This window comes from Lissotriton vulgaris, chromosome 5 (assembly GCF_964263255.1).
Source record: "Lissotriton vulgaris chromosome 5, aLisVul1.2, whole genome shotgun sequence".
NCBI lineage: Eukaryota > Metazoa > Chordata > Amphibia > Caudata > Salamandridae > Lissotriton > Lissotriton vulgaris.
The window spans coordinates 663,247,671-663,273,299 of NC_141693.1; the positions used below are offsets into that span (position 1 = coordinate 663,247,671).

A 25,629-nucleotide genomic window follows, 5' to 3' on the forward strand; every position below is an offset into this window, starting at 1 on the left:
GTTTCATGCTTCAATGCTTGTGTTTGAACATGGTTTTTAGAGCTCAGCATGTCCCTGGGGCGAATAATGACATTATTGATGCTTTGTCTCGTTCGCAGTGGCAGCGGTTGCAGCGTTTGGCACCAGGAGTGGATCAGTGCAAGACCGGGCTGCCGGACGGCATCTGGGCCTTGGGGGAGTGAGAGTGCTGGGTCTGGTTGAACATTCTATTGCAGACTCCACGAAAAGGACGTACCGGCTGGCCTGGGCTGAGTTTGGCTCTTTTATGGGTTGGCGTGAGGATTCTGTTCTGGGTGATTGTGTGGAGGTTGAGCAGGGTGTCCGGCAGTTTGTGTTGCAATGCATTGACATGGGACTGACGGCTGCGACTATTTCTGGAAAGTTGGAAGTGGTGGCTTTTTACTGTAGCCTGTTTTTGGGGTTTGATCCAATGAAAAATGTGATTCAAAGTAGGATGCTCAAGGGTTGGGGTAGAGCGAGACGGGGGGGTGGGGGGTGGAGTGTTCCGGGAGGCGATTACGTTTGAGTTGCTGGTTCGGCTGGTTGGGGTGTTGCCGGAATGTTGTTATGACTCTTTTGAGGTGCGGATTTTTCGGTTGTGCATGGTTTGGATGTTCTTTGGGGCTTTTCGGGTAACTGAATTGTTGGGCACGAGGTCTGTGTGTGGCAGGAGGTTTGATGAGGTCAGGTTGGACGGTGGGCGTCTCAGGATTTGGTTGGGCCATTCAAAGACGGATCAGTTGGGCCGGGGGAAATGGGTCTGGTTGTGTGAGATGGGTGGGGACAGTGTGTGTCCAGTTTCTGAGTGGAGGATGTTTTTGGCGGCCTCGCAGGGTGCGTCTGGACAGATATTCTGTCACAGGTCCGGGTCAAGGGTGACTTCAGGCCAGTTGTTGGCAGTGTTGCGCATGACTTTGAGGAATTTAGGGATAGAGCCGGCTGGTTTTGGGACTCACTCTTTTCGCATTGGGGCTGCAACAGCGGCGGACCGTTTGGGGGGGTCCTGGGATAGGATTCGGCAGATTGGGAGGTGGAAGTCCAGGTGTTGTGAGTGGTATGTGAGGAAGTGATGAGTATGTGGGTTTGGACTATCAGTCTTGACGTTATGTGTTGTTTGACTTCTGTTAACATATTTTTCTTTCGTAGGTTGCTTGGGTGTACCAGGGGCCAGGACGGTCTCTTGAATCGTGGGGCACTCCTTAGTTCACTAGGCATCCAAGTATGTGGAGCAACAGGTGTACGGCCATAACCTGGGACTCAAAGGACAACAGCATGAGGTGCACAGGTGGGGAAAAGGGTGGATGCGATGGAGGGCACTATTGCCTTGGCTCGCAAAGATGGTTCCCCAGAAGGGATGCCCGGACCTTTTGATCATACACTTGGGGGAGAATGATTTGGTGAAGCTGTCGGGTTTGGTGCTCTTGCAGCTCATGTAGAGGGATTTGGAGGTGCTGAAAGTCAGGCTTGCAGGGACTTGCTTAGCCTGGACTGAGTCTGTCCCCAGGAAAGTCTGGAGGGGGCAATGAAACATGGGGCTATTGAAAAGGCCCGGAGGAAGCTCAACAGAGCAATGAGACTGTTTTCCGGGGACAAGGACATTAAGGTGATATCTCATACTGGACTGCGACTTGAGGAACCATTACTGTTCAGAGACGACGGAGTGCCTCTTTCACGTTTAGGGAATGCTTATTACATGATGGAGATGAGGGATGTGGTCAGTAAGCTCTGGAATGAGGCGATTTGGTGTAGCAGGTCTGAGTGAGGGAGAGTCGGTTTAAAGAGGCACTGGGGGACCCAAGTGGGGGGGGGGGCAGGTAACCGCCCTACAGGGGGTTCCCTGGTTGGCGATACTTTGGAGGGGTAGGGGGTGAAGAGCGGGCGCACCCATCCCTCGGGGGGGAAGTTTGAATGATGTGGGAAGCTGGAGGCATGACTGGAATGCCAGAGGATATCGGGGTAGGATGGTACGTGATTTGTGCATATGGATGAGGTATGGAATGGGCATGGAGTGGTTGGAGACATGAGGCAGAGTGGGTGAAGAGAGTGAGGCGAGAAGAGTTGATATGGGGGTTCTATGTTATTTAATGTTGATGTTATTTGGTTTTTTGTTTAGTGTGCAGCCTGGTCTAATAAATGGCCTTTTACGCTTTAACATCTGCGTGGTGTAAAAGCAAATGGCTGCCCTGAGACTTTCAATTATGATCGCTCAATGTACCCCTATGTGTTCGCTCTGTGACCAGCTTATGTTTCTGTGATACCCCCGGCTTTAAGTGGGCCAGGCCCTGCCGGTTCTCAGCATCAACAGTTCTAAAAAGCAGGTTCTGAGATCGGTCCCTATCGGGCACCAATTTAGCCCGCACCCTCATGATGACAAAAAAATCTTAACTCTGCAACATTGCCACCCTTCACTTCCTTTGATGTAATTTCAAAGTGACTCGCTATAGTTCTTTCATAGCCTCATCATGTCAGAACTGAAGCATTTTCAGTGACGTATACAACGAAGCCGTTGGTGCTTGTTTATCATAAGCAACAAACAACCATTAACAAAGCCAATAGTCCTGGATTGTTGTAGGTGTAATGTTACTTGTTGTATCATATATATCTAGATGCAATCATATATCTAGATGCATGGCGACACACTATGTTTAGCACAGATTTTTGGCTTATATGTTTTTAAGACACGCCCTTAATTACATTGCTCAAGCCCGTTTGAGAGACCCCCCCCCCAGTTTTTTCATCCCACTTAAAGCCCTGGATACCCCTTTGTGCTTGCTATGTGATGTCACAGTTTGCTGGTTACTTTGTGGCACTCAATTGTGTTTGCTGTGTGATGTCACACCATGCAGCTACTCTATGATTTCCCTTTGTGTCTCCTCTGTTATTTCAACATGTGAGTGCTCAGATTTCTCTTTGTCTCTACTTCGATGAGGTTGTTGTGACTTCCCTTTGTATCTGCTCTGTGACGCCATCCCATGTGGCTATTGTGGGGTTTCCCTTTATGTCTGTTATGTGATGTCCCCAACGTGCCTTCTGTAATTCCCCTCTATGTCATCTCTGTGATGTCATCACGTGGTTCCTCTGACTTCCTTTTCTGCTGCCCCTGACATGTAACAACAGCATGCAGTTGCAGAGCCCCCCCCCCCCCCTGCTATGTGAATTCCCATTGTCTTTGCTTGGTGACATTACTGTGCATGATTGCATGGTGACATTTATGTTGAGCAATCACTTTTAATTCACTATCCAGAAACTTTCACGACAAAAAGTAGAATGCTGCTGATGTGAAAGGAGCAGTATATCAGGCAAGAGAGATCTCTGTGGTAAGTTACCACCTTATGCAGCAGGCTGAGTGGTGGAGCGTAGCAAAGCTACATTGTCCAGGCAATTTCCGATATGACCACATCCGTGACGCACTGGTTACTCTCCAAATTCTGTTCTTCCAAGCAGAGACATCTTAAGAATTTTGGAGCCCCAGGGCCAAATATATTTCGGAGCCCCCCTGCTCAGAAGAACTTATAATGTATTATGCATTTTCAGCTCACTGACAACCAGCTGCGGCCGGTAGTGGGAGTACCTGCCGGGCGGTGACGTGGGGAGGGGGAGGGGCAGGGTGGGGGGTAGTAATGTATGGATTACGGACCTTAACAGGTAAGTAAACATATAAATAAATAAAACAAATGTAGTTGTGCGCACTGCATCGCATTTGGTGATGCAGTGCATGCAACGAAATTTGTTTTATTTATTTATATGTTTACTTACCTGTTAAGGTCCGTAATCCATACATTACGACCCCCCCACCCAGCCTCTCCCCCTACCCACGTCACCGCCCGGCAGGTACTCCCACTACCAGTCGCGGCTGCTGACAACCAACCAAAATTGCAGTACTGCTTTGCGTCAAAGGGAGATCGCAAAATAACTCTATATCTACTAGGATATGTTGTCCTCTCCCTCAGTGCTGCCTCATTAGGTTGCCATTAACTAACTCACAATAGAGCAAGGATGTGGGTGTTCTGCCAAGCAAAGGTTTTTTACTGAAGGGAAGCTTTCCAGTACAAAAACTATGCTTTAATACTTTCCCCTGTAAAATACAGCACACATACAAAGTTTGAGAAGTATGGAGAAATAAAACATTTCTCCTACTTTACGCCTTCCTTGAGGGAGTGTATAGTTTTTGTGTATAGCACTTTCTAAAATTGTTAATAGATAATGATGTTTGTCAAAAGCAATGGGTGGCTGAACACCTATGTACCACCCATGGTACGTCCCCTTGACACAAAGTAGAACAAAGTATTTCATAGTACTACTTACTTTGGCTCTACTTTTCAATGCAACCCTGATTCGCATTGAAAGTAAATACAACCATAAAGCATTGCACTGGGTCTGAATTACAAAAGTAACCATATCCCAGCCCAAAGGGTTAGTAAATATGAGCCCTAAAGTTCAGAATACATGTACAAGTAGGCAAAACAGTACACTGTGGGGCATATTATCAAGGGGGTTTATCTCTGCTTTTTTGGCTTTGATAGCCAAGAAAGCGAAGATGAAATTATCTCCCTATTACCTAGCTGTCGCTAACACCAGTTAGCGACAGCTAGTAGGAGATAGCGACCATCTTGGGCCCCGCTTTGCATGTCAGTGACATTTATCACTAATGACATGCAAAGTGGGCGTGCCAAGATGTCAGCGACTGTTTCCAGTCGCTAACATCGCTATCTCCTATTACCAACTTTTGGAGATATCTCCAAAAGCTAACACCTGCCCCTGAGCAGTTCTTAGCCATGTTATCCAATGGTAGGTGGATAACATGGCTAAGAGTATTAGCTCGATAATGCATGAATATAGCTGACTTTTCAGCGATATTCATGCATTTCGGCCGATTTTTATCGCTTAGGAGATAAACCTTGATAATAGCAAGGTTCCTAAGAGATAAAAATCGCCGCAGCTCGGCGATAAAAATATCCCCGCTAAACCAACATAGCGATAATTATCACTAGTTGTTGGTAATATGCCCCTGTGAGTTTTCAATATTGTGGTACAACAACAGTTTAGTAGTGTTATTAGAACTAGACTCATTGGTCCCCTCCCATTACTTATGAGTGAGACTTTGTTTAGCTCTAAATAAACCTTTTATGGTTGTAACATGGGGCTAAAAACATTTATCTGCAAAACGTCTGTAATAAACTCCCAGATCAGCCAGTTTCGCCCTTACTAAAGACATAAATTAAAAGAAATGTACATTTAAATTATAGCAGCAACCCTTGTTAAGACTGTCAGAATAAGACAGATAGATCTGGGAAAAAGCTGAGAACTCTCTGGTAGGAGCCCCCTAGGTGGACAGAGCCCACTTTGCCCATGACTTAAAACATCTCTGCTTCCAAGTCTGTGGTATCCTCTTCAAGACCGGTCTACTTCTCCAACAAGCTTGTCATCTAGTTTGTTGACTCCCTGTCTAGAGCCATTTGCTATTTAAGCTGAAACAGTTTAGGAGTAAAGAAACCGACTCCAACAGTGCCCTCAGGATATGCTAAGGCCTCCCAATCAAGCTTACACAGTGGCGGCCCTCATTTAATGAGAGTGGAGGGGCGGGCAGGTGGGGGTCGGGGAAAACAAAAGAAAATAAATCATTTAAAGAACCACTTACCTGCGGACCGGCAGCCGCCTCTCGGTCCAGGGGCAGGAACCAGGAACAGGAAGCACCCAGGCTTCCAGACTCCCGTAGCCAATCGCAACGCTTCTGAGCAGTGTCATGATTGGTCTAAGCACCATGGTTCGGCAATCAGAGGGGGACTGGGGGCCTGGGCATGTTCTTCATCCAGCTATAGCACAGCCTGGACGAAGAACATGCACTGTGCGCAGAGCTGATTTGGTTGGCCGGAGAGGGCTGGCCAAACAGTCTTGCGCACTTAAGTGAGTGCCTACCACTCCGCCCCTAACCAGACAAGCCACGAAAAATAAAATTATAATGTTTGTTATTATCATTTTATTTTTCCTTTTTTAACTGCTCACTGAGCAGTGTGGTGATGCTCCTCCGCCTTAGCAGAGGAGCCGCCCCTGAACTAACACCATACTTCATCAGCTCCTAGAAATAAGCTGAAATAACCTGACTTCAGACAATATTTTCAGCGCTTCTTACTACCAAAAACCTTCTAGGAGAACATCTGTACAAGGAAGTCCTAGAAGCAAGGCCGGTGCATCCAAAAGGCAAAGTAAGGCCTCAGGTTGCAACTACAAGGCCAGTTTTTTATAAATTGGGAGCACTTTTGCAGCAAAATTACATTTTGCCTGAAGTGCCTAATAATCCCTAACTACTCCAACTTAGAATTTTCAAGGTTTATCCATCAAATGCCTCCAAAGGTCTGCTGGGGAGAACTCTTGCATGGACTACAAATTCGCACACTTTACTTCACCCTCAATTATACCCCCATTTTCCACCACTCCATTAACTATGTAAACCTGTTTCATTTACATCTATGTATGTTTATCATTCCTTCGGTTAATGCTGTGCTACCTTCAAGACTAGGTTCACTCTTTGAAACATTGTCTGTGCTGATCAGCTACAACATGTACTCACATAATATGTTGCAATAAATAGGAATACGGCATGCAGCAACAAGCACAGCCATATAAAAAGAACTACCTAGGATCATACCCATTTTTATGGGTAGAAATTAAAAACACATCCCAGAAGTAATATTCTAAAGCTACTTACACATATCAACAGTTGTATCACTTGTGTATCTTCCTCATTTGTATAACCTTGATTTATTTTCCAAAAGTTGGTATAATCCAATAAGTTCCTACACTCAGGCACTGATGGAATTTCAAATTCATATTGTTTACGCAGTAAACTGAGAAATGCCATGGTAAATGGCGGACAGGTTAATTCTAATTTAAAACCCAGTGCTACAGGTACGTAACAACGTCCTTTTGCCAAAGAATCTTTCTCTTGACCACGGAGCAGTGCATAATTTGAGACGATGGTTTCCGGGGCTCAGCACCGGCACTTAATCAATAACACCAGCGCTTTTCATGAACACCAGTTAAGGTAGGCACAGGGAGATTAAGTGATTTGCCCAGAATCACAGGATGTTGAGACGACGCCGAGATTTGAACGTGGTTCCCCAGCTATGAAGGCGGCAGCTCTGGTCATTACGCCACATCCTCTCCCTCACTTTCATGGTTATAAGTTGGTTCTGTTTTAGGTAGCGCTAACAGGAGAAATTGGCCGGTGCAAGCTGCCAGCACTTTTTTTTTTTTTTTTTTTTACAAATTAACCACTGCTGCTGAATCCGTGGTAGTAGCAGAATCATGGTAAGAGTCCATCGAGAAATATGTAGTTTGCATGTGGCAACACAACAGACGTACCACAGGGTGATATTGCAAAAAGCAGACATTGTAAACATCTTCCTTGTGAAATAGACCGAGCAATAATAAGATATAGAACTACTCACCTTTCCATTCAAAATACTACACAAGTCACAATCTGTCTAGATATTGAGGGGAGTTCAGAAGACAAGCTTGAGTCAGAGTGAGCCCAGCGATTACATTTCCCGTCAGGGTAAGGGATCACTTGATCCCTTCATGGGGTTTTGCAACTTCGAGAGCAGAGGTTGATAATAGTTGTGGAAATGCCAAAGTCTAAGGGAGGTGACGGCATGGTACAACTATGCTCATTCAAATCAGCAGCAGAAAGACCATTGGAGCTCCTTGCATTTTGGAATAAACAGCTTCTAATCACTGTCTCATTAAGGTAATGCTGGACACCCCTTAAACATTTCCTACCATTCTTGTGAACCCCTGGATTCCCTCTCATTCACAGTGCACATGGTCATTGCCCCACAGGCCCAGCACTCTTCCTGGCCATGTCAAACTGAGAGGAGAGAACCGCCATTTTCTCCCTAATGCATGTGCAGCATTGGAAAGAATGACTTATGGCCTGTACAAGCAAAGATGGAAAACAGATGTCCAGGGAACAAAGGGGGATATTTAAAAAAAAATGGCGGAGCACGGTGCTACTCCAAAATTGCTAATGCTTCGCTCCAACATTTTTTAAACGCAGCGATGCGCTGTATTTACAAAAATACGCTGTACCCCTGTGTTTCCCCTAGAACTGGTGCTAAAAACGCTGCCTAGCGACAGCGCAGGTACCCTTGCGTCATGTGGCAACGGTTCCTGCTCTGTAGGGGTGATTGTTTAAGTGCAGGAAGGGACACCTTCCTTCACATAAACAATCTTTACAGATGATTTGCTGTTTCTGTGTCTGCTGCACAATGCAAAATACAAGGAGAAATATAACATTTGTCATTGTATCGCCTGTTTAAGACTTGGTATTTCCTGGTCTTATTTTTGGTGCTGCCCCATACCTTGTAAATATGGGGCAGCGTCAAAAACCAGTGGGTGTTGTGGCAGAACACCCACATCAACACCCATTTCCCGCCCCTTTGCGGCAGCAGACTGCTGCGGTAAGGGCCATGTTAAGCGGCTTAATGCCGCCTTGTAAATATTGGGTTGAGAGCAACGCCACAGTAGTTTCAGAAAAAGTTCAGTTAGGGCTGGTAAATATGCCCCAAAATCACTTGTCAAAAAGACTACCACCTCAATGAAAAGGCAATTCCTGATAGGACAGTTGGAAAAAGGCAGAGGGGAGAAAAATTCAGAATGTGAAGAAAAACAAATAAAAATGCAGGAAGAAAGCAGAGTTCTAAAAAATCCGATCGGCAATGAAACACATACAAGTTATGATAAAATGTAATGCATTCAAGAAGTAACCTTGAGTGTTTCAAAGATGAGGAAGCAGAGGGCCTTCCTGGAGTGAGAAAGAGTGGTTTTGTTGCGGCCTGAAGGATTAAGCAGGGATGAGGATACATATAGTGCTGCAGATAATTTAGGTTTGTGACCTGTCCCGGCGCTCCAGATTATTATGAATGGCCTGAGCTACAGCTCCTTTGAACAACTAAATTGTTTTCAGTAACATACAGTTGCCAACATTAACTTATAGCATAAGCTTCTACTTACTCACAAACTGCCGGGAAAGACAGACCCACAAAGGCACTAGAGAGATATTCTGTATACATTTCATTTGCCACTCCTTCCAGGTAGTACTTCTGCCACGTATCTTCCTCAATCTGAAAAAAAAAGAATAGGGAGAAAGGACTATCATCATCACATTTATTATGGAACACCTAATTTCTGTTTTTCATAGGTCTGTGTTTTCTTCTGACTAAAATGAAAGGTTACTTTCCTGCAACAACAACTCTCCAACAATAGTGATGGAATAACTTCGGCGTGAATCCTTGAAGGATTCATTGCACACCGTAAACAGAAGCCTCCCACTGGTGTTCAGGAGCAACCACCCAGCTGAAGATGCCTTAATGTCCTGGAGGCCAGAGCATGAATCCCTTGCCCTGGGCGGCCATTTTGTCTCTTGTTTTGAGCATGAACAGGTGAGTATTCTGAGAAAAAGTGCTGGTGAGTACTAAGGATAACTATGGTGGAGACATATTCACAATTAGCACTTTCCTCGCTCATGTTCAGCTATTTAAACATTTACCTAAATTGTAGGCAGAATTCACAGAAAAGACGTAAATTCATATTTTCAATTACATACCTGACGCAATATCCGAGGTCATTGAGGAAATTATGACCCAGCATACATTTTTCAGTACTTCCATTGCTACATCTTGTCTAAACTAAAGTATACCTTCTAACTGGAGTGTTTGGAAACCAGGAAGTCGGCAGCAAAATATATTTCTTTATTTAGTTATTTTCTTTTTGGGTAGATCACTATCTTGTGACGCAGACCAATCCGTGACCTGTATTCATTTTACAAAACTAAAATTCTCAAGGTGAACTGTTTCAAAACAGCTACACCTTTCATAGTGCAACAAAAAGATACAAAACGTTGCTGTTATTTGCCCCAAAACAACCATCGAGTGGAACAGTCTGGCATATAAAGTTTGCAGAATTTAGGGGCATATTAGCAAGAACTTCATTAAAATTATCGCCGTTTTAGCAGCAGGAAACTGCAGCTAAAACGGCGATAATGGGCTTGCTAATATGCGTTATAGAATTCCAATAGAAGATCCTGCACATCTAAGATGGGCTTCTATTGGAATTCTATAACACATATTAGCAAGCCCATTATCGCCGTTTTAGCTGCAGTTTCCTGCCGCTAAAACGGCGATAATGTTAACGAGGTTCTTGCTAATATGCCCCTTAGTTTGTTGGAGCAGAAAGGCTTCTGGAATAAACGTGATAGAAAAAGTTTAATTGGAGCAACATAGGAGTATTGCAGTCAATGGCGTATTGCTTGGGTTCAAATTTAGTGGCATTCTAAGTGTGTCATAGGCACTAATGCAAGCAAGGAAAATGGCCGCTGCTCGGATTTGGTATTAAAAGACTTCTAAATGTAGATGCAGTGAGCCCCTAATGCCCCTAGACCCGGGCACCAGTCGTGTGCACGAACCCCCGGACGGGTAATTCAATCACCCCATGCCCCACTGAATGCTTTTACTATGGAGCTCACTATAATGTGCCAATCTTTTATGATCCACTTCATGTCCTTCCAGCAGTGGCGCCTGCTCCCAGAAGCCATTCTTTGTCATTATGTAACACCAGGCACATTTCATCCATCCGTGCCTGCGCATGTTCATGGCTGTCGGTTGCGCTAGTGCCGTATCTTTGTGTAGATTTGCACAAGAGCCAAACCTTTATGTCTGAGTGTGCAAATCTGCACACGAGCCATTTCATGATCACTACGATGGTGATCTCGATGCACAGTTTCACAATAACCAAGCCCTTGTAGTCTATGGAAAGATTCTACTATTTCTCGTGCCTCAATCCTCCGGACACTACACTAAAAAAAAAACAAGCTCTTCACAGTGCATTCCCAAAAATCACCTAAAAACCTATGAATAAAGGAATGGCGACACAGAACTGCACAATTTATTTGCTGCCATGACACAACCGTAATGTTAACAGATTAGCTCTGGATGAGGCATTGAAGGCATCCGTCACCCCCCACCTGCAACCCCCCGCTCCCTATTCAGACAGCACACCCCACGGGCACCCCTGCACTAGAAAGATGGATGGAGCACAGATGGCCTGGAAACCTGAATGAGAAATCAATTAAGACAAATCAGCTCCCATTGATGGATTTCCAGGGTGCAAGAGCCATTACAGAGATCGACACACAATGGTTGCGATGAGCAGCGATGATGGATGGTGTCCAAATGGCTTTACTCCCAGAGAGCCACACTGTACGGAGGAGCTGAAGGGAGGCCAGAACCTAATAAGCTCAGATTGAGAGGTACTGCATCATACACCGCATTTTGTTGTTTAGGAAGAGCACTTCCATGATACACGGATACAAGATATTATAGTACCACAGTTGATGTAAAACATTACAAATTTAAGCGGCTGAAAAAATATCTAAGATGAAGCATTCAGAAGCAAGGGGCAAGTGTTTCATTGAAAGTGGTGCAGCCGAAAGCGGTCGGTGGGAGGCAGGTATATACAAGGGTAAATGTGGTGGCCCTTGTACTGTTGGTGTTACACCCGAGTTTATCCAAACTCAAGGGATGTCCAGCCTGCTAGGCTGAGTATGAAGGTCATTTTCTCTCAGGCACACAAACATATTTATTTATTTATTTATTTATAGCATTTGTAGAGCGCTCTGTAACCCTACGGGCATCCTGGCGCTTGGGTACATAGCTAAAAGCTTTGTGGGGGGGACAGGAAACATGGACAGGGTGCTGAACAGAGTAGATTTATTTGTTGTGATGGGTTTTAGGAGGTTTTTTTGGAAAAAGCCAGGTTTTTACCTTTTTTTGGAAGGTCTGAAGGTCATTAGTTTTTCTGGCTATAAAAGAAGCCTTGGTTGATTAAGAGCTTTAAGAGATTAAATTAAGAGGTTGGGGAGAGGAGTTGGCCTAATGGCTAGGGCGGTCGTCCTAGAATCTGGGGAACTGGATTCGGGTCTCGGCAAGGACGCCGAACATCCTGTGAATCTGGGCAAATCACTTAATCTCCCCGTGCCTAACAAAAAAATTAATGTGTGTCCTCATGTAACAAAACTGGTGCTATGTAAAGCGCTCTGATACCCTATAACTTTGGGTCAAATTTGCACTATAAAAAAATCCATAAAATAAAAAAATGAAAAAGATCAACACTGCACCCAGTCAGCAACCCTAAAATGCCGCCTGACTAGGAGATTCCTAGTACAAGAAGACAATCTGACAAAAGAGCTGGTAGTGCTGCTGGCTTTTGCATCAGAGCAGCGCCATCTATGGTTAGATATGCCCACACCATCTAGTAGTGAAGCCACGTTTGGAATGAGTAAATGATGGAGGTGTTATTCTCACCCACTAGTTGGTTCATGGGCTTGTCTGAAGAGGTTTGGAGGATGATTTCATGTCTCTGTCAAGGACAGTTGTGCACCAGATCTTGCCTCTGATATTGCTTGCTTTGTGCTTATGAGCACAGTGTCCAGTGTCCAGTGGTTTGGGGTCCATTGTCCTTTGCTGATATATGGTAAGAGCGCACTAGTCTTGCATAAGGTTTCCTTGCCATGCCACTCCGCGTAAGGGCATGCATGTGCATTATATGTGCCACTAATTCCAAAGTACAATAAATGAAACCTTTAGTGTAAGTCAGTGACAGGCTGTATAGTTAAGGCACAATTATATGATTAGGAACGTACATGTATTTCATGGATTCGTTGAATGATAATTGCATGACAACGTGAAAACAGATGGTAAAATTTGGACAAGGACGTGCAGCGGGTTGAATACTCTCCACAGTGTGCTACAGTGTGCTGGAAAACACAGACATGGCAACCTAGTGCTGAACACTCTTGGTTGCATGAAATGCATTCCTACCATTGCAAGGTATTTTTAGAAAGTGAGATATTTCATCACGTGTCACATGACTACTTGGGATCCCTCAATTCAAGTAACTTTCAGACCATTTCTAGGGATGGAAGGCGTCATATGTCACTTCCAGACGTATATGAGGTATTTTCCGCCATAAACTTACGTTTACGTCCGAAGATACAATTGTAACTAGGGCCCTATGTGCATAGGTGAGAAAGTAAAACAAGAGAGAGCAAAAAAAATCATACTTTTTATTCAAAAGGACAAACATTATGGACACTTCAAAACCAAAATAAAGGAGTTAAATTGGCAAGTCCATCTTCAATTAAGAAATCATATGAGAACTTTATTTTTTTGTTCTTTACTCATAACCTTTCCCTCAAGCTTATGTGAAAAAGGACTCAATTACACCAATTTGCTTTCAAGGCACATGACTTCATCCTCAACTGAAGAAATAAAGGCAAGTGTTTAAAAAAAAAAATGTCAACATGCTATATTCTTTCAAACCCACTGGAGTAAACATTCCAACCTGTTTTCCCATATATATTTAGCCATTATATTCACAGGCACTACCATTGATTGTTATTTTTAAAAGATCATGCAAGGTTCATGATTACACAGGATTGTTGTTTTTGAAATTATGCCTACTCTTCATTTATCAATAGGTCCTTTGCTCAGTCGGCCAGTGTATTCAAGCTAGCCTGGCTGATGAGGTGTGTTACCCCAAAATCGGTCCCAGGATGCTTGTTTCCGGTCCAGAGAGGACCTGGCCTGGCAATTCGGGCTGGACTGTTCCCAAGAGGCACAGGGTCAAGGATGATCTGCATATGGCTGGGTCCAAACTGGGGTGGCTAAGTGAGCTAAAGATTGATGATGGATTCAGAGCAGATCTGTGACTGGGGGTGAGTGTCTGAAAAGTTTCAGCACCCCGTCCATCATCTCCTTGTGTTTGCTTTGTTTGCCCTAAATTGGCAGGGTAAGCCCAGACGTGGGTCCCTTGCTCACTTTGCCATTGGATTCAAGCTAGCCTGGCTGCTGAGTGGTGTTACCCCGAAAACTGTCTCAGGATGCTTGCTTCCAGCCCAGGGAAGACCTGGCTTGGCAGTTCCGCCTGGACTGCTCTAATAAGGCAAATGGTCAAGACGTATTTGCTAATGGCTGGGTCTGAACTGGGGTGGTTCAGTGAGCTAAAGAACAATGGTGGAATCAACCCAGATCTGTGACTTGGGGTAAGTATCAGAAAAGTTGCCGCACTCCGTCCATCATCTCCTTGTGTTTACTCTTCATTTATACGTCAGCTTAGACAGTAATGGAGCAGTTATAGAGGGTTCGGCTATTGAATCTTCTAATATAAAAGTTAGGCGGTCTAAACAGCCAGTAGGCCTCTGCTGAAAGTACATTAATTGTGGGTTACGTAGAGGAAAAGACAAATATACCAATACTTTTGTGACTGTCTGTGACCGTCTGAATCTGAATTTCGGACTCAGTAAATATGCCACAGCAGTGGGTGATATCCCGGAGAGCAAATCAGAATTTCACTGACCTCCCTGAAGTCTAGTGACCAGTGTCTGTTTTATCCTGATGAGGAGAACTTCAAAAATTAGAATGCTGAGGCACAATCTTTTGACTGCAAAAGTGAGGAGCACCACTGGCAAAGCTAGTTAGGTGCAAGGAAAGAAGTACAAGCGCTAAATTAAAAACGCAGGCTTACTCTGGGTTTCATGGGCAATGAAACAGCCTTTACATTCAGGTAGAATATATTCAAATCTTGGTATGTGAAGAATTTATCAAGAGGAGAATGGAGGTGACCTAACAATCAAGCTATTATTTCTTTTCGTTTACCAATGGTCAGTTCCAAAGGGGAGTATATGAGCGGCAGTTTGGTATGGAGTACGTTATAATACAAGTAGATTATAGAGAAATTGTATTTTGTTCAGTTGATATTAGTATAACTTGAAGGTAAAAGTGCATTGTTTCTATTGGCCACACATTATCAGGTATGATGTTTTAATAGGAGATATGTGTTTTGAAATTATAAGTTGTGATGCATTCTTTGTGGGCCGTGCTCCTTGTATGGACATTCAAGGGTAAGCAGACTCTTCTTGTTTAGGTCTGGGCTTTGAGTCAGCCTTAGTTGACCTACCAGACTATTATTTTTCTCCAACCTTGTGTTAAAATTGGCATTTACATTTTGCTTCTGCTCACCACAGCTTATATCCTGTGTCAATAGGTCAGCCAACTATATCTATTGGCTCCATTCAATTTGAGTGATTGCACAAAGCCTTTGCACATTGTTCACTTGCACCTAGAAATAGTCCCTTTCTCTTGAATTTCAAAAGTGGTTTAATGTGTGTGTGTTTTTTAAAATTTCTTTTTATATTGAATTTAATTACCAGCCTTTAATTTTACCTCCACTACTTTTTTAAGCCTATGTTATAATGTGTTGAAGTGACATTGCAAGATTGTAACTGCCCATGATTTGACTGCTTGGTTAGGAGTGATTCATTGTTGTCTCCTTCACAAGTAATAGTAATAAAATGCATGGTCCAAATGAAAAAAGCTTGTTACAAAAAAAATGAAGCACTAGAAAAATAGCCTCAACGTAACATGTTTACAACTTAACAATCTTTATTGCACGGTTAAGGCATCCACTTTTCGTGTTTTTCACTTATTTTTTTATTTATGTGGTATATGTTGGCAATTTCATAAAAAAACAAAATATTGCACCAGCTTCATAAGAACACATCTATTGGCTATACCGGATGTATGACGTTACTCCGCATACTTTTACTCCGCATACCGTTACAACGCGACTTTTACAACGCATACCATTACAACGCATAGCGCTTTGAGGTGCTGGATAGTGGTAAGTATAATTTACTATTCTAACTCCAGTCCCCGTGGACCCTAGGGAAGGTGTTGGATAGTAAATTATACTTATTCCCTATCCTAGAGCGCCCCCCAGCGCAATGCGTTGTAATGGTATGCGGAGTAAAAGTCGCGTTGTAATGGTAGTGCGGAGTAAAAGATGCGTTGTAACGGGTGTATACCGCTATACCAATGCTGGTTTCTCTTTTCTGCTTCTTAAAGCATGACACCTCCTAACAGAACATGCTTCCTATCAGTCACTGACATGTGTCAGTACCCACATCATGCCTGGCGAAAATATGTCCACCCACCATCGGGTTAAACCTGTTGCCCAACCTGATTACACTAAATAAAAGGTTCCTTGTGTTATAAGCGCTACAAAGTGCTTCGGAAAGATGTAGTTTCAGACTTGGCATCAATTTATTGTTGAGGAGTCTCCAAGTTTGCTTTAAGTTTGATCCGCAGCAGCCAGTTTAAACAAATCTTCTTGCTGGAAACAGTATTATAATGAATTAAGTCTGGAGAACTTCATCATTAATCATGTGCGTTTGTCTTTGACTGACTAAACATAGAAGACAGATTAAACAACGGTTTAATCATGAGAGGATATAACACAAAACTTAAATTTCTGTTTCTGCTCTGAGAAGGTATTCTGGGATTGCAAGGGTACATCTGTTTTTCACAATAGTGTATCAAAACCATGTTTTGATTTGGATGGCGAATTTCGAGATCAAGGATTTTGACAAGGTGAAGAGAAACAAGACGGACCCTGGGGTACTGTTCCTCTCAGTACAAAGCGGATATTTATTCAATCTCGAACCGGGCGATACTCAAGTGAGAAAGAAATGTTGAACCAGGTCTGCTGCTTGCTTTAGACCAGGAGTGTTTCACTCTCACCATAGCCATCTCGAAGATGAGTTTGACAAATTGTATTATATATTGTAGAATATCTACAGCACCTCATTCTTGACAAGACGGACGCGCTTATATTTGCTTCCGGTTCATGAACATAATTTCTAAGTACATGGTTGATTAGCCTTTTGGTTATACTTTGCCCTCCGAGCAAGTAATGGATGAGGTGCATGAGGTTTGGGAGCATGCTCAAAGCATAGTGTGGGGAACTGGTAGCTGTACACAAGGGGGCAGATTTACAAGCGCCTTGCGCCTCTTTTGCGCCGCCGTTGCGTCACTTTTGTGATGCAGCGGCGGCGCAAAAGATGCGCCATGGTCCGGGCTATTTACAACATGACGCATCTGGGAGATGCATCACGTTGTAAAGCCCTGCGCCTTAAGGAGGCATTCCGGCGCAGGGGGGAGTGGGGGGGCGTTCCTGCGCAGGAACGCCTCCTAAAAGTGGCTGAGTGAAATCTACAAGATTTCACTCAGTCACTTTTAGGCCAATGCTACGTCAAAACCCTGCGCCTGCTTGAAGCAGGCGTAAGGCTTGACGCAGCATTAGTAGAATGGGCCCCCAGAGCATTGCTGGATCTGCGTCGCGCATGCGACACAACTCCAGCAATGTGACACCTTTACAGCACAGTTGCATGGCGCATCTGTGCCGTTTTTGCCCCATGGTGCGCCGCATTGTAAATGCTTCAGAAAAGGGGGTGGTGATGGACAGAGTATCTGAATTAAACAGAACACTCATACCCAGTCAAGAGATCAGGGCTTGATCCATCACTGTTTTTTAGCTCACTGCACCATCCCAGCTCAGAACCTGGCTACATGCAAATTAGTCTGTCCCTGGCCCAGTGCATCATGGGAACAGGGCAGACCAAACTACCAAGCCAATTCTTATACTGGGAAGGAAACAAGCTTCCGGGGACCGGTTTCTGGCATCACAGCCGTCTTCGGCCCGGCTTGCTTGAATCCTGATGGTGCAATGAGCAAGGGACTCACATCTGAGTATACCCTTCCACGCCTATGGTGGACAAAACGATTCAGAAAAGGGGGTGGTGATGGACAGAGTATCTGAATTAAACAGAACACTCATACCCAGTCAAGAGATCAGGGCTTGATCCATCACTGTTTTTTAGCTCACTGCACCATCCCAGCTCAGAACCTGGCTACATGCAAATTAGTCTGTCCCTGGCCCAGTGCATCATGGGAACAGGGCAGACCAAACTACCAAGCCAATTCTTATACTGGGAAGGAAACAAGCTTCCGGGGACGGGTTTCTGGCATCAGAGCCGTCTTCGGCCCGGCTTGCTTGAATCCTGATGGTGCAATGAGCTAGGGACTCACATCTGAGTATACCCTTCCATGCTTATGGTGGACAAAACGATTCAGAAAAGGGGGTGGTGATGGACAGAGTATCTGAATTAAACAGAACACTCATACCCAGTCAAGAGATCAGGGCTTGATCCATCACCGTTTTTTAGCTCACTGCACCATCCCAGCTCAGTGAGCTAAATAACGGTGATGGATCAAGCCCTGATCTCTTGACTGGGTAAGAGTGGTCTGCTTAATTCAGACACTCTGTTCATCACCACCCCCTTTTTGAATCGCATTGTAAATGCGGCGCATCATGGGTGGCGGAGGCATGGCGCACAATTACTGGTGCATCCTTGCTAATTTGCAGGGATGCGCCAGTAATTGTAAATATGCCCCAAGGTGTTTGGGAGAGTGTGTAACACACGATGGTGCTCACGCCGATACTGGCCACCATGTTTTAAGTTCTCGGCTAGGCAGTGCTTGCTCTGTCTCTTCGAGACTTGCTGTATTCAGGTATGGAGTGTAAGCTCCGCCACTCTCCGCCCAGCTTTTTAATTGGCTCCTGTCACTGTCCTATGCAAACAATGGCCTTTGATTTGTTAATAGGCTTATTAGTCCTTCCTTAGTACCTCCCTCTCTTCTGTTGTTACCACCCATGAGAACACACCCTGTTACATGTGTTGTTACTTGGTAGGTTTTAATTACAGCCTCAGAGCACTCTTTTGTTAAAGGTTAAAGGACTTTCTCCTGCATGACACACTCTTCCACAGCGGTTTATTTTTTTGGTTTTTATTTAACTAGCTAGGCATGCCATAGCACTAATAATGGCAGCTGTGCTTACCTTTTGTTCCTTGCGATCACCGAACGAGGCTGAATGCTTTTTTAAAATTGATTCACTTTTTTTTTTACAATGGTCGCACCCGCGCTTAGGCTTTGAACATCTTAAGCTAAAACGCTGGTGCCGAAATTGCTTCAAAGGTAAAGAAATAGAAGAAAAATTGAATTTTTTTCGTAGTCCTCTACTTTTTAAGCAGTTGTGGCACCCACATTGTAGCTTTTGCATCAAAAGCAAACAAATAGAATTTTTTAAAATATTTCTTTACTGTGTAAAAGACAAAGGTCTTGCATTTGCAAGAGTTTAAGGTATTGGCATTATAAATGGCAATGCCTTTTGTTTATGTGTTTAGAAAACTTCCAAGCAGTGCTTCTACAATGCTTGCAGGTTTTCAAAACACATAAATAAAAGGGATTATTATTTACTATGCCAATTGCTCAAACTCTCGTAAATGCGAGACCTACTGCTTTCAAGCACCTTTAGAACATTGTCTTCGTTAATAATGGCTACTGGCATCTCCTCAACTTCAACACATTTCCAAATCCAACAGTAGTATGATGACCAAATGTATATGTCAGTGGAAGGCATCTCTGATGATGTGTAAGAAATGTAATTCGCAGTATGTCAAGTTGCCTTTCTGATCACCGCCACTGGGGTATGGAAGAATGGCTGCAAAGTCAAAATAGATGCTAATATGATAACTACGCTAGTCTCTGTGGTATCACAGGGGTGGAACGAACCTCTAACTCTTTCTAAAGGCAGGTCTCTTGCTCATGAGTACATCCTTATTTTTTTTAATGAATGCAAAGGTACAAACATGTGGAACAGGGGGACAGCATGGGGCTGGCAGGGAAAGTTTAGTAGTTATTTGCTGCCTCACAGAATTTAAGAAGTTCAGGTAGGAAATGTATCAGTTCGAATCAATTGCCAACAAAATATGCATCAAGTCAGTGCAAACTTTAAATGTATGTGCACCAATTTTTCTTCTATTGAAGGAGTGCTGCAATACATCTTCTGTAGCCTTCCTGTTCATTATGGTGCAGTCAGCCGCAGTCCGTGCTGGTAACAGCTGTGGGGCAGTGGGTGAGATGAGGGGGGATTTCGAGGGACGATGCAGAGGGAAATTATTCATTTAATTTTCCCTCTGCATCGTCCCTCGAAATCCCCCCTCATCCGGCCCCAACGCCCCACCGCTGTTACCTGTACGGACTGCGGTTGGGTGCAGTGTAGCATAAAGAAAACTGCAATCTCTTAAATTTGCATAATTTGGTATGACAGGTTCCCATTAAAGTATCCCTCTTACACTAGGGTCTAGCACCCAGTGGGCCAGCTAGGAACAGGATGCTAGGAACAGGATGCTTCATGAGGGAAGTTGCGTCCGTCATGGTGGCTACACGTGGAATGCAGGTTATTGGTTTGTAGAATGAGTGCACTCATTGACAGCAGAGAGGCAGCAGAAGGGAATGTTGGGACTGACAGGCCCCGAAGTCACTTGAAGCTGACAGTTGCTTCGATAAATTGAGATTAGACGAGATTTTGTCAGATTTACATTTTAGGGCAGTCAAAAGTAGAGATCCCACAGGGCTCATGCCAGCTATGATCTGTCTGAGTTCCTGTCATGGAGTAAAAGGAAGATGACCCATAGATGCTTCCTTACTAGTAGGAGAACTGCTGCTCTCCGTGAGGAGGTAGACCCTGGATTCTTGGTGGTCATTGAGCTCCTTGAGCCAGGGGGTGGCCTCACCAGTGATGTTTGCCAGGAAACTAATGAATGTGATGAATAATTGATGACTGAGATGTCAAGGAGTGTTATCCTCTTAAGGAAAGGAGGTATTGTGCCATCTAAGCAACTATGCAGGACATTCCGAAAGTGCCTCATCCCGACAACAGGTATATAGAGGAAAGCCGCCATTTTGTTTTACTTCCCTAGAAAGCCATTACCATGAAGTGTGATTCAAGTCTTTATTGTTTTTAAACCTTGATGACATTTCTGTGCAATAGTAGAGCCCACTAATTCAACAAGATTTATAACCTTATAGATTGCCCTATTTTTGCTACATACATCTTTGCTCGAGCAGGAGAACATATCCTGCATCATTTCTCCCTCCTCTTGGTATGGCATTGGTAATAGCAACTTTTTTTCTGTGGTCACGTTCTTAGCTATTATTCATACCAATTGGTCTTTCTGAAGGACATATTACACATAAAAAGCATGTTCACATCATGCGGTTTAGCCAATTCCAGCTAATTTCGATCATCTATGTGGTGTGCGCTCTAGTCGACGGACGTACACGCGATGACGCGTTACGCCGTGGGCTAGAGCGGAAAGGCGGCGCATGCGCAGTAAGCAGGAGAGAGAAGGCGCGAACGGCAGAAACGGCAGTTGGCGACCGGAGCGCTCATCTTTAGACGCTCGGCGCCCTTTAGCTCCAGATAACTGATTGCATTTAAATAAAAGAGAGTAACAACCATCACCAGTTTCTGTGCATCCTGTGGGGGGAAGTAAGGACATTACAGTGGCGACGAGGCTGGGATCTGGACACCACAAAGTGCAGTGTACCGAGAAGAGAACAGATAAACCCCCCAGCGAGAACACAGAACCCACAAGGAGGAGCAAGGGCGTGGCAGCAGCGCAGCAGCACAGCAAGGAGCAGACCACCACCCTCCCAAGGCAGGTCAGTGCCACCCAAGACCCCAGGAGCCCCCAGGCATCAACCTGGCAGCCAAGGGAGACACACCCAAGCTAGAGGAAGGGGGGAAGGCAGCTCAAACAGCGCCTACTGCAAGGGACAATACCCCAGGTAGTCCCAGGGGCCAAGGTGACACGGCAGAGAACGCAGGAGCGTCCGGTGAACCTACCCAAAGGGCCCAGGAAGGAGGACCTAGAGGTGAAGCCAGAATGGCGAATCAGGCGTCAGCCCTAATGGCGCCCGTCCCGTTTCTAACCAGACCAGGTGAACCCCAACTAAAATGGGAAGACTGGAAAGAATATTTCCTCAATTACATTGAGGCCCTTGAAGATGAGAGTGAAGGAGAATACAAACCCGAAAGGAAGAAGAGACTGTTGCTCCACAACTTAGGCCCAGAAGGGGTAAGAGTGTTTAAGAACCTGGTGCCCAAAGACAGGGGTGCAGCGGAGACGGATGTCTTTGTGAATGCATTGGACGACCTAGACAGCCACTACCGCCCAGCAGTCTGCGTCTCGATAGACCGATACAACTTCCAACAGAGAAAACAAGAGGCAGGAGAATCCATTGACGACTATGTGGCAGCGCTCCGCCGGCTTGCGATCACGTGTAGGTATGGGAACCTGCAGGACGAGTACATCAAGGACCAAATTGTGATGCACACCACCAGCAGAGCAGTCCAAGACAAGCTATGGGCGATGAATGAGACAACCCTGAAGGAAGTTGTGGCGATGGTTAAAAAGGCGGAAATGTCGAAGAGAGGAGCAGACGCGGCAAAAAGGGAAAGCGGGCCGAGACAAATGATCAACAAGATCGACGAGGCACCACAATCCAGCAAGCCCAAAACGGCTTACGGAGACCAGAGGAAGGACACTAGAGGATCGGGGAAGCAGATGCCTCGTCCCAACCAGGGGGCGAAATTCGCGTGCTACAGATGTGGCAGTGCGGCGCACACGGCCCAGGACAGGCGGTGCCCCGCGTTTCGCGCCAGGTGCTCATTCTGTGGGTTGACTGGTCACTTCGAGAAAGTCTGTCGGAAGAAAGGGTCGAAATCCACGGTTAAGTGCATCGACACAGCAGCGGCCAACGTGAGTGATGAAGAAGAACCAGAGGAGGATGACCTAGTGCTGTGTATAGAAGATCAAGTCTTAGATGTATCCGGGAAGCGAAGGGATAAGCCCCGCACCGACATGCTCATCGGGGGCGTCAAGGTACATGTAGCCGTGGATTCAGGGTCCCCCTGGACCATTGTTCAAAGGTCAATATGGGAAGAGGACTTTGTGCCAGTCATAGGACCCGACCTGTGGCCGCCGGACATTAGACCCATCTCGTATACTGAGAATTCCATCCCACTGGTGGGGTGCAGGGACTTGGAGTTCGAATTTAGAGGACGGGTGGCCACGTGCACCCTGTACGTAGCGGAGAAGGGCCCATCGGTACTCGGATGGAGAGACGCAGGTGATCTCGGCATCATACTAAATCCCGGAGGGAAAGAACAAATCCTGCTAACGGACGAATGGCCCCTCTCGAGGGAGGAAGACTGGAAGGCTGCTTACCCCAAGGTTTTCGAGAGCACGGTAGGCAAACTCGACAAGTTCGTGCATAAGATGGTTCTCAAGGAAGGTGCAGTACCAGTAGTGCATAAGGTACGGAATATACCAATATCCACGAGTGAGGCCGTGCGCCAGGAACTACGGAAGTTGGAAGAGCTAAATATCATTGAGCCAGTGGACAGTGCGGAATGGCTATCGCCCTTGGTGGTAGTTAAAAAGCCCAACGGAAAGGTCAGACTCTGCGTGGACCTGAGGGAGCTCAACAAAAACCTCATTGTGGAAAGGTTCCCGCTCCCCAGGATAGAGGAGATGCTAGCAAGAACCAAAGGCATCAACTATTTTTCCACCATAGACCTCACGTCTGCATACTACCAAATAGAATTGCACCCGTCGAGCAGGAAGTACACAGCATTCATAACGCCCTTTGGGTGTTTCCAATTCAAGAGAATGCCCTTTGGCCTGGCATCCGCTGCGGCCGTATTCCAGAAGCTAATGCACAGGTTGTTTAAAGACATATCGGGAGTGCAATACTTCCAAGACGACATCCTGGTGATGGGCTCTAACAAAGGTGAGCACGACAAGAAACTACATCAAGTGCTAGGAGTGCTGCAGAGCAAAGGAATGACGGCGGAGTGGAGCAAGTGCAGGATCGGGTCTCGCTCAGTGACCTACCTAGGGCACGAAATAGGCACGCACGGCATATCACCGAAGGAGCAAAACGTGAAGGCGATAAAAGATGCCAAGGCCCCAACAACCAAAGAGGAGGTGCGGTCATTCCTCGGAATGGCCGAATATTATAGCAAGTTCGTCAGCCATTTTGCCACAAGAACACATAGGATGAGAGAACTAATCAGGCACAATACAAAATTTGAGTGGGACAGGGAGGCCCAGTCCGAATTCGAGTCCATTAAGGCCTGCATCAGCCATGCCATCCCTTTGCAGGGGTACGTCCCCATGGGCAAGACTATCGTGACAACCGATGCTAGCGACAAGGGCTTGGGGGCAGTACTAGCGCAGGAAAGGGAGGATGGAAACAATGAAACTATCAGCTTCGCGTCCCGGGCGCTATCCCCGACGGAACAAAGGTACAGCGTAATCGAAAAAGAGATGCTGGCGGTCACGTGGGCGTTGAACAAATTCCGTCAGTTCGTGTGGGGCACGAGATTCAGACTACAAACGGACCACAAGCCACTCATCAAAGTGTTGACGTCATCGGGCCATGACACGGCCACCCCGAGAATAGCGAAAATGACCCTGAAGCTGCTCGATTATACGTATGATGTGGAATATCTACCTGGCACGCAGAACAAGGTAGCTGACTACCTAAGCAGGGCATCAGCCATGGAGGAGGCGCCCGGAGAGGCCCCGGACACGGAGGAGATGGTGGCCAGTATGGAAGATCACGAAACATCGATCAGTGCGCAGGAATGGCAGGCGGCTTACGAGCTCGATGAAGAGAAGAAGGAAGTGAGGAAACATCTCACGTTGGGGTGGCCGGACAAGAAGAAGCTAACGGAAGGTGTCCGACGTTTTTTTGAGATAAGAGAAGAATTGTCCCTAAGTGACTCGGGGATATTCCTGTACAGAGGAGAAAAAGTGGTCCCACCAGTGACAATGATACCCAGACTGCTGAAGATGCTTCATGAAGGACATCTGGGTATAGTGAAAACCAAGGCGTTGGTCAAACAGATGTATTGGTGGCCAGGTATGGATGCCCACATCGAGAGACAAGTGCGGGAGTGTGGACAATGCCAAGGAGCGGACAAGGTGCTCCGCCCCCTCCGACCAGCACTGGGGAGATTCGACACCCCGCAAGGCCCATGGGAGGATGTGGCCATTGACATTTTGGGGCCCGTTCTGGACAATCAAGGGGTGAACAAGTACATCTGCGTACTCATAGACAAGTATTCCAAGTGGCCAGAAGTGGACATACAAGAGTCAATGGACACGGATACGATTTTGAAGTTCCTAACCTCGGTGTTCCTCAGAGAGGGAATTCCCAAAACCATCCTCAGCGATAATGGACCGCAGTTTGTATCGGACAAGTGGGGGAGATACATGAAGAGAAATGGTATCGTAGGGAAACACACTGCTGTGTATCACCCATCTTGCAACGGCCAGGTTGAAAGGTTTAACAGGGTGCTCATGGGCTCCATCCAAGCAGCCATATCGCAAGGAAAGGACTGGGAGTTGGAAGTAATGAACATGCTATGGGCCTATCGGATAACCCCCTCTGTGGTGGGGTATAGTCCGTTCCAAGTGCTGAGAGGACGGCATCCCTTCACCAGGGACAACGTAGCATGGAGGGAGAAGACCATCACCAGCAAGTGGTCCCCAGCGGTGGTGCAGCACAATCTAGAGAAAGCTCAGAAGATCTATGCCGCGCACTATGACAAAAGACGCAGCACGAAAGAAACAGCGCTGGAAGAAGGGGAGTGGGTTAGGATCAAACTTCCCACTCTACAAAAGAAGGGCGAAAGCAAATTCAGCCAGCCGCTACAAGTTAAGGAAGTGAGGGGCAGAGCGGCCCTCCTCAGTGATGGCAAGGTCTGGTCACAAGAGCGCATGGCCAGAGTGAATAAAATACTAGTCTGGCCCAAAGC

At 45.7% G+C, this 25,629-nt stretch overlaps 1 protein-coding gene across 9 annotated transcripts in view; it reads right to left on the minus strand.

The window, feature by feature from the left end:
* Positions 1-25,629, minus strand: part of KCNMA1 (potassium calcium-activated channel subfamily M alpha 1) — a 1,464,982-nt gene that overhangs the window by 441,186 nt on the left and 998,167 nt on the right. For all 9 annotated transcript variants that reach the window (XM_086922098.1, XM_086922095.1, XM_086922094.1 and 6 more), the window contains exon 15: positions 9,013-9,122. In XM_086922098.1, coding sequence (XP_086778224.1) covers positions 9,013-9,122 — 110 coding nt within the window. The remainder of the gene's footprint in view (positions 1-9,012; positions 9,123-25,629) is intronic.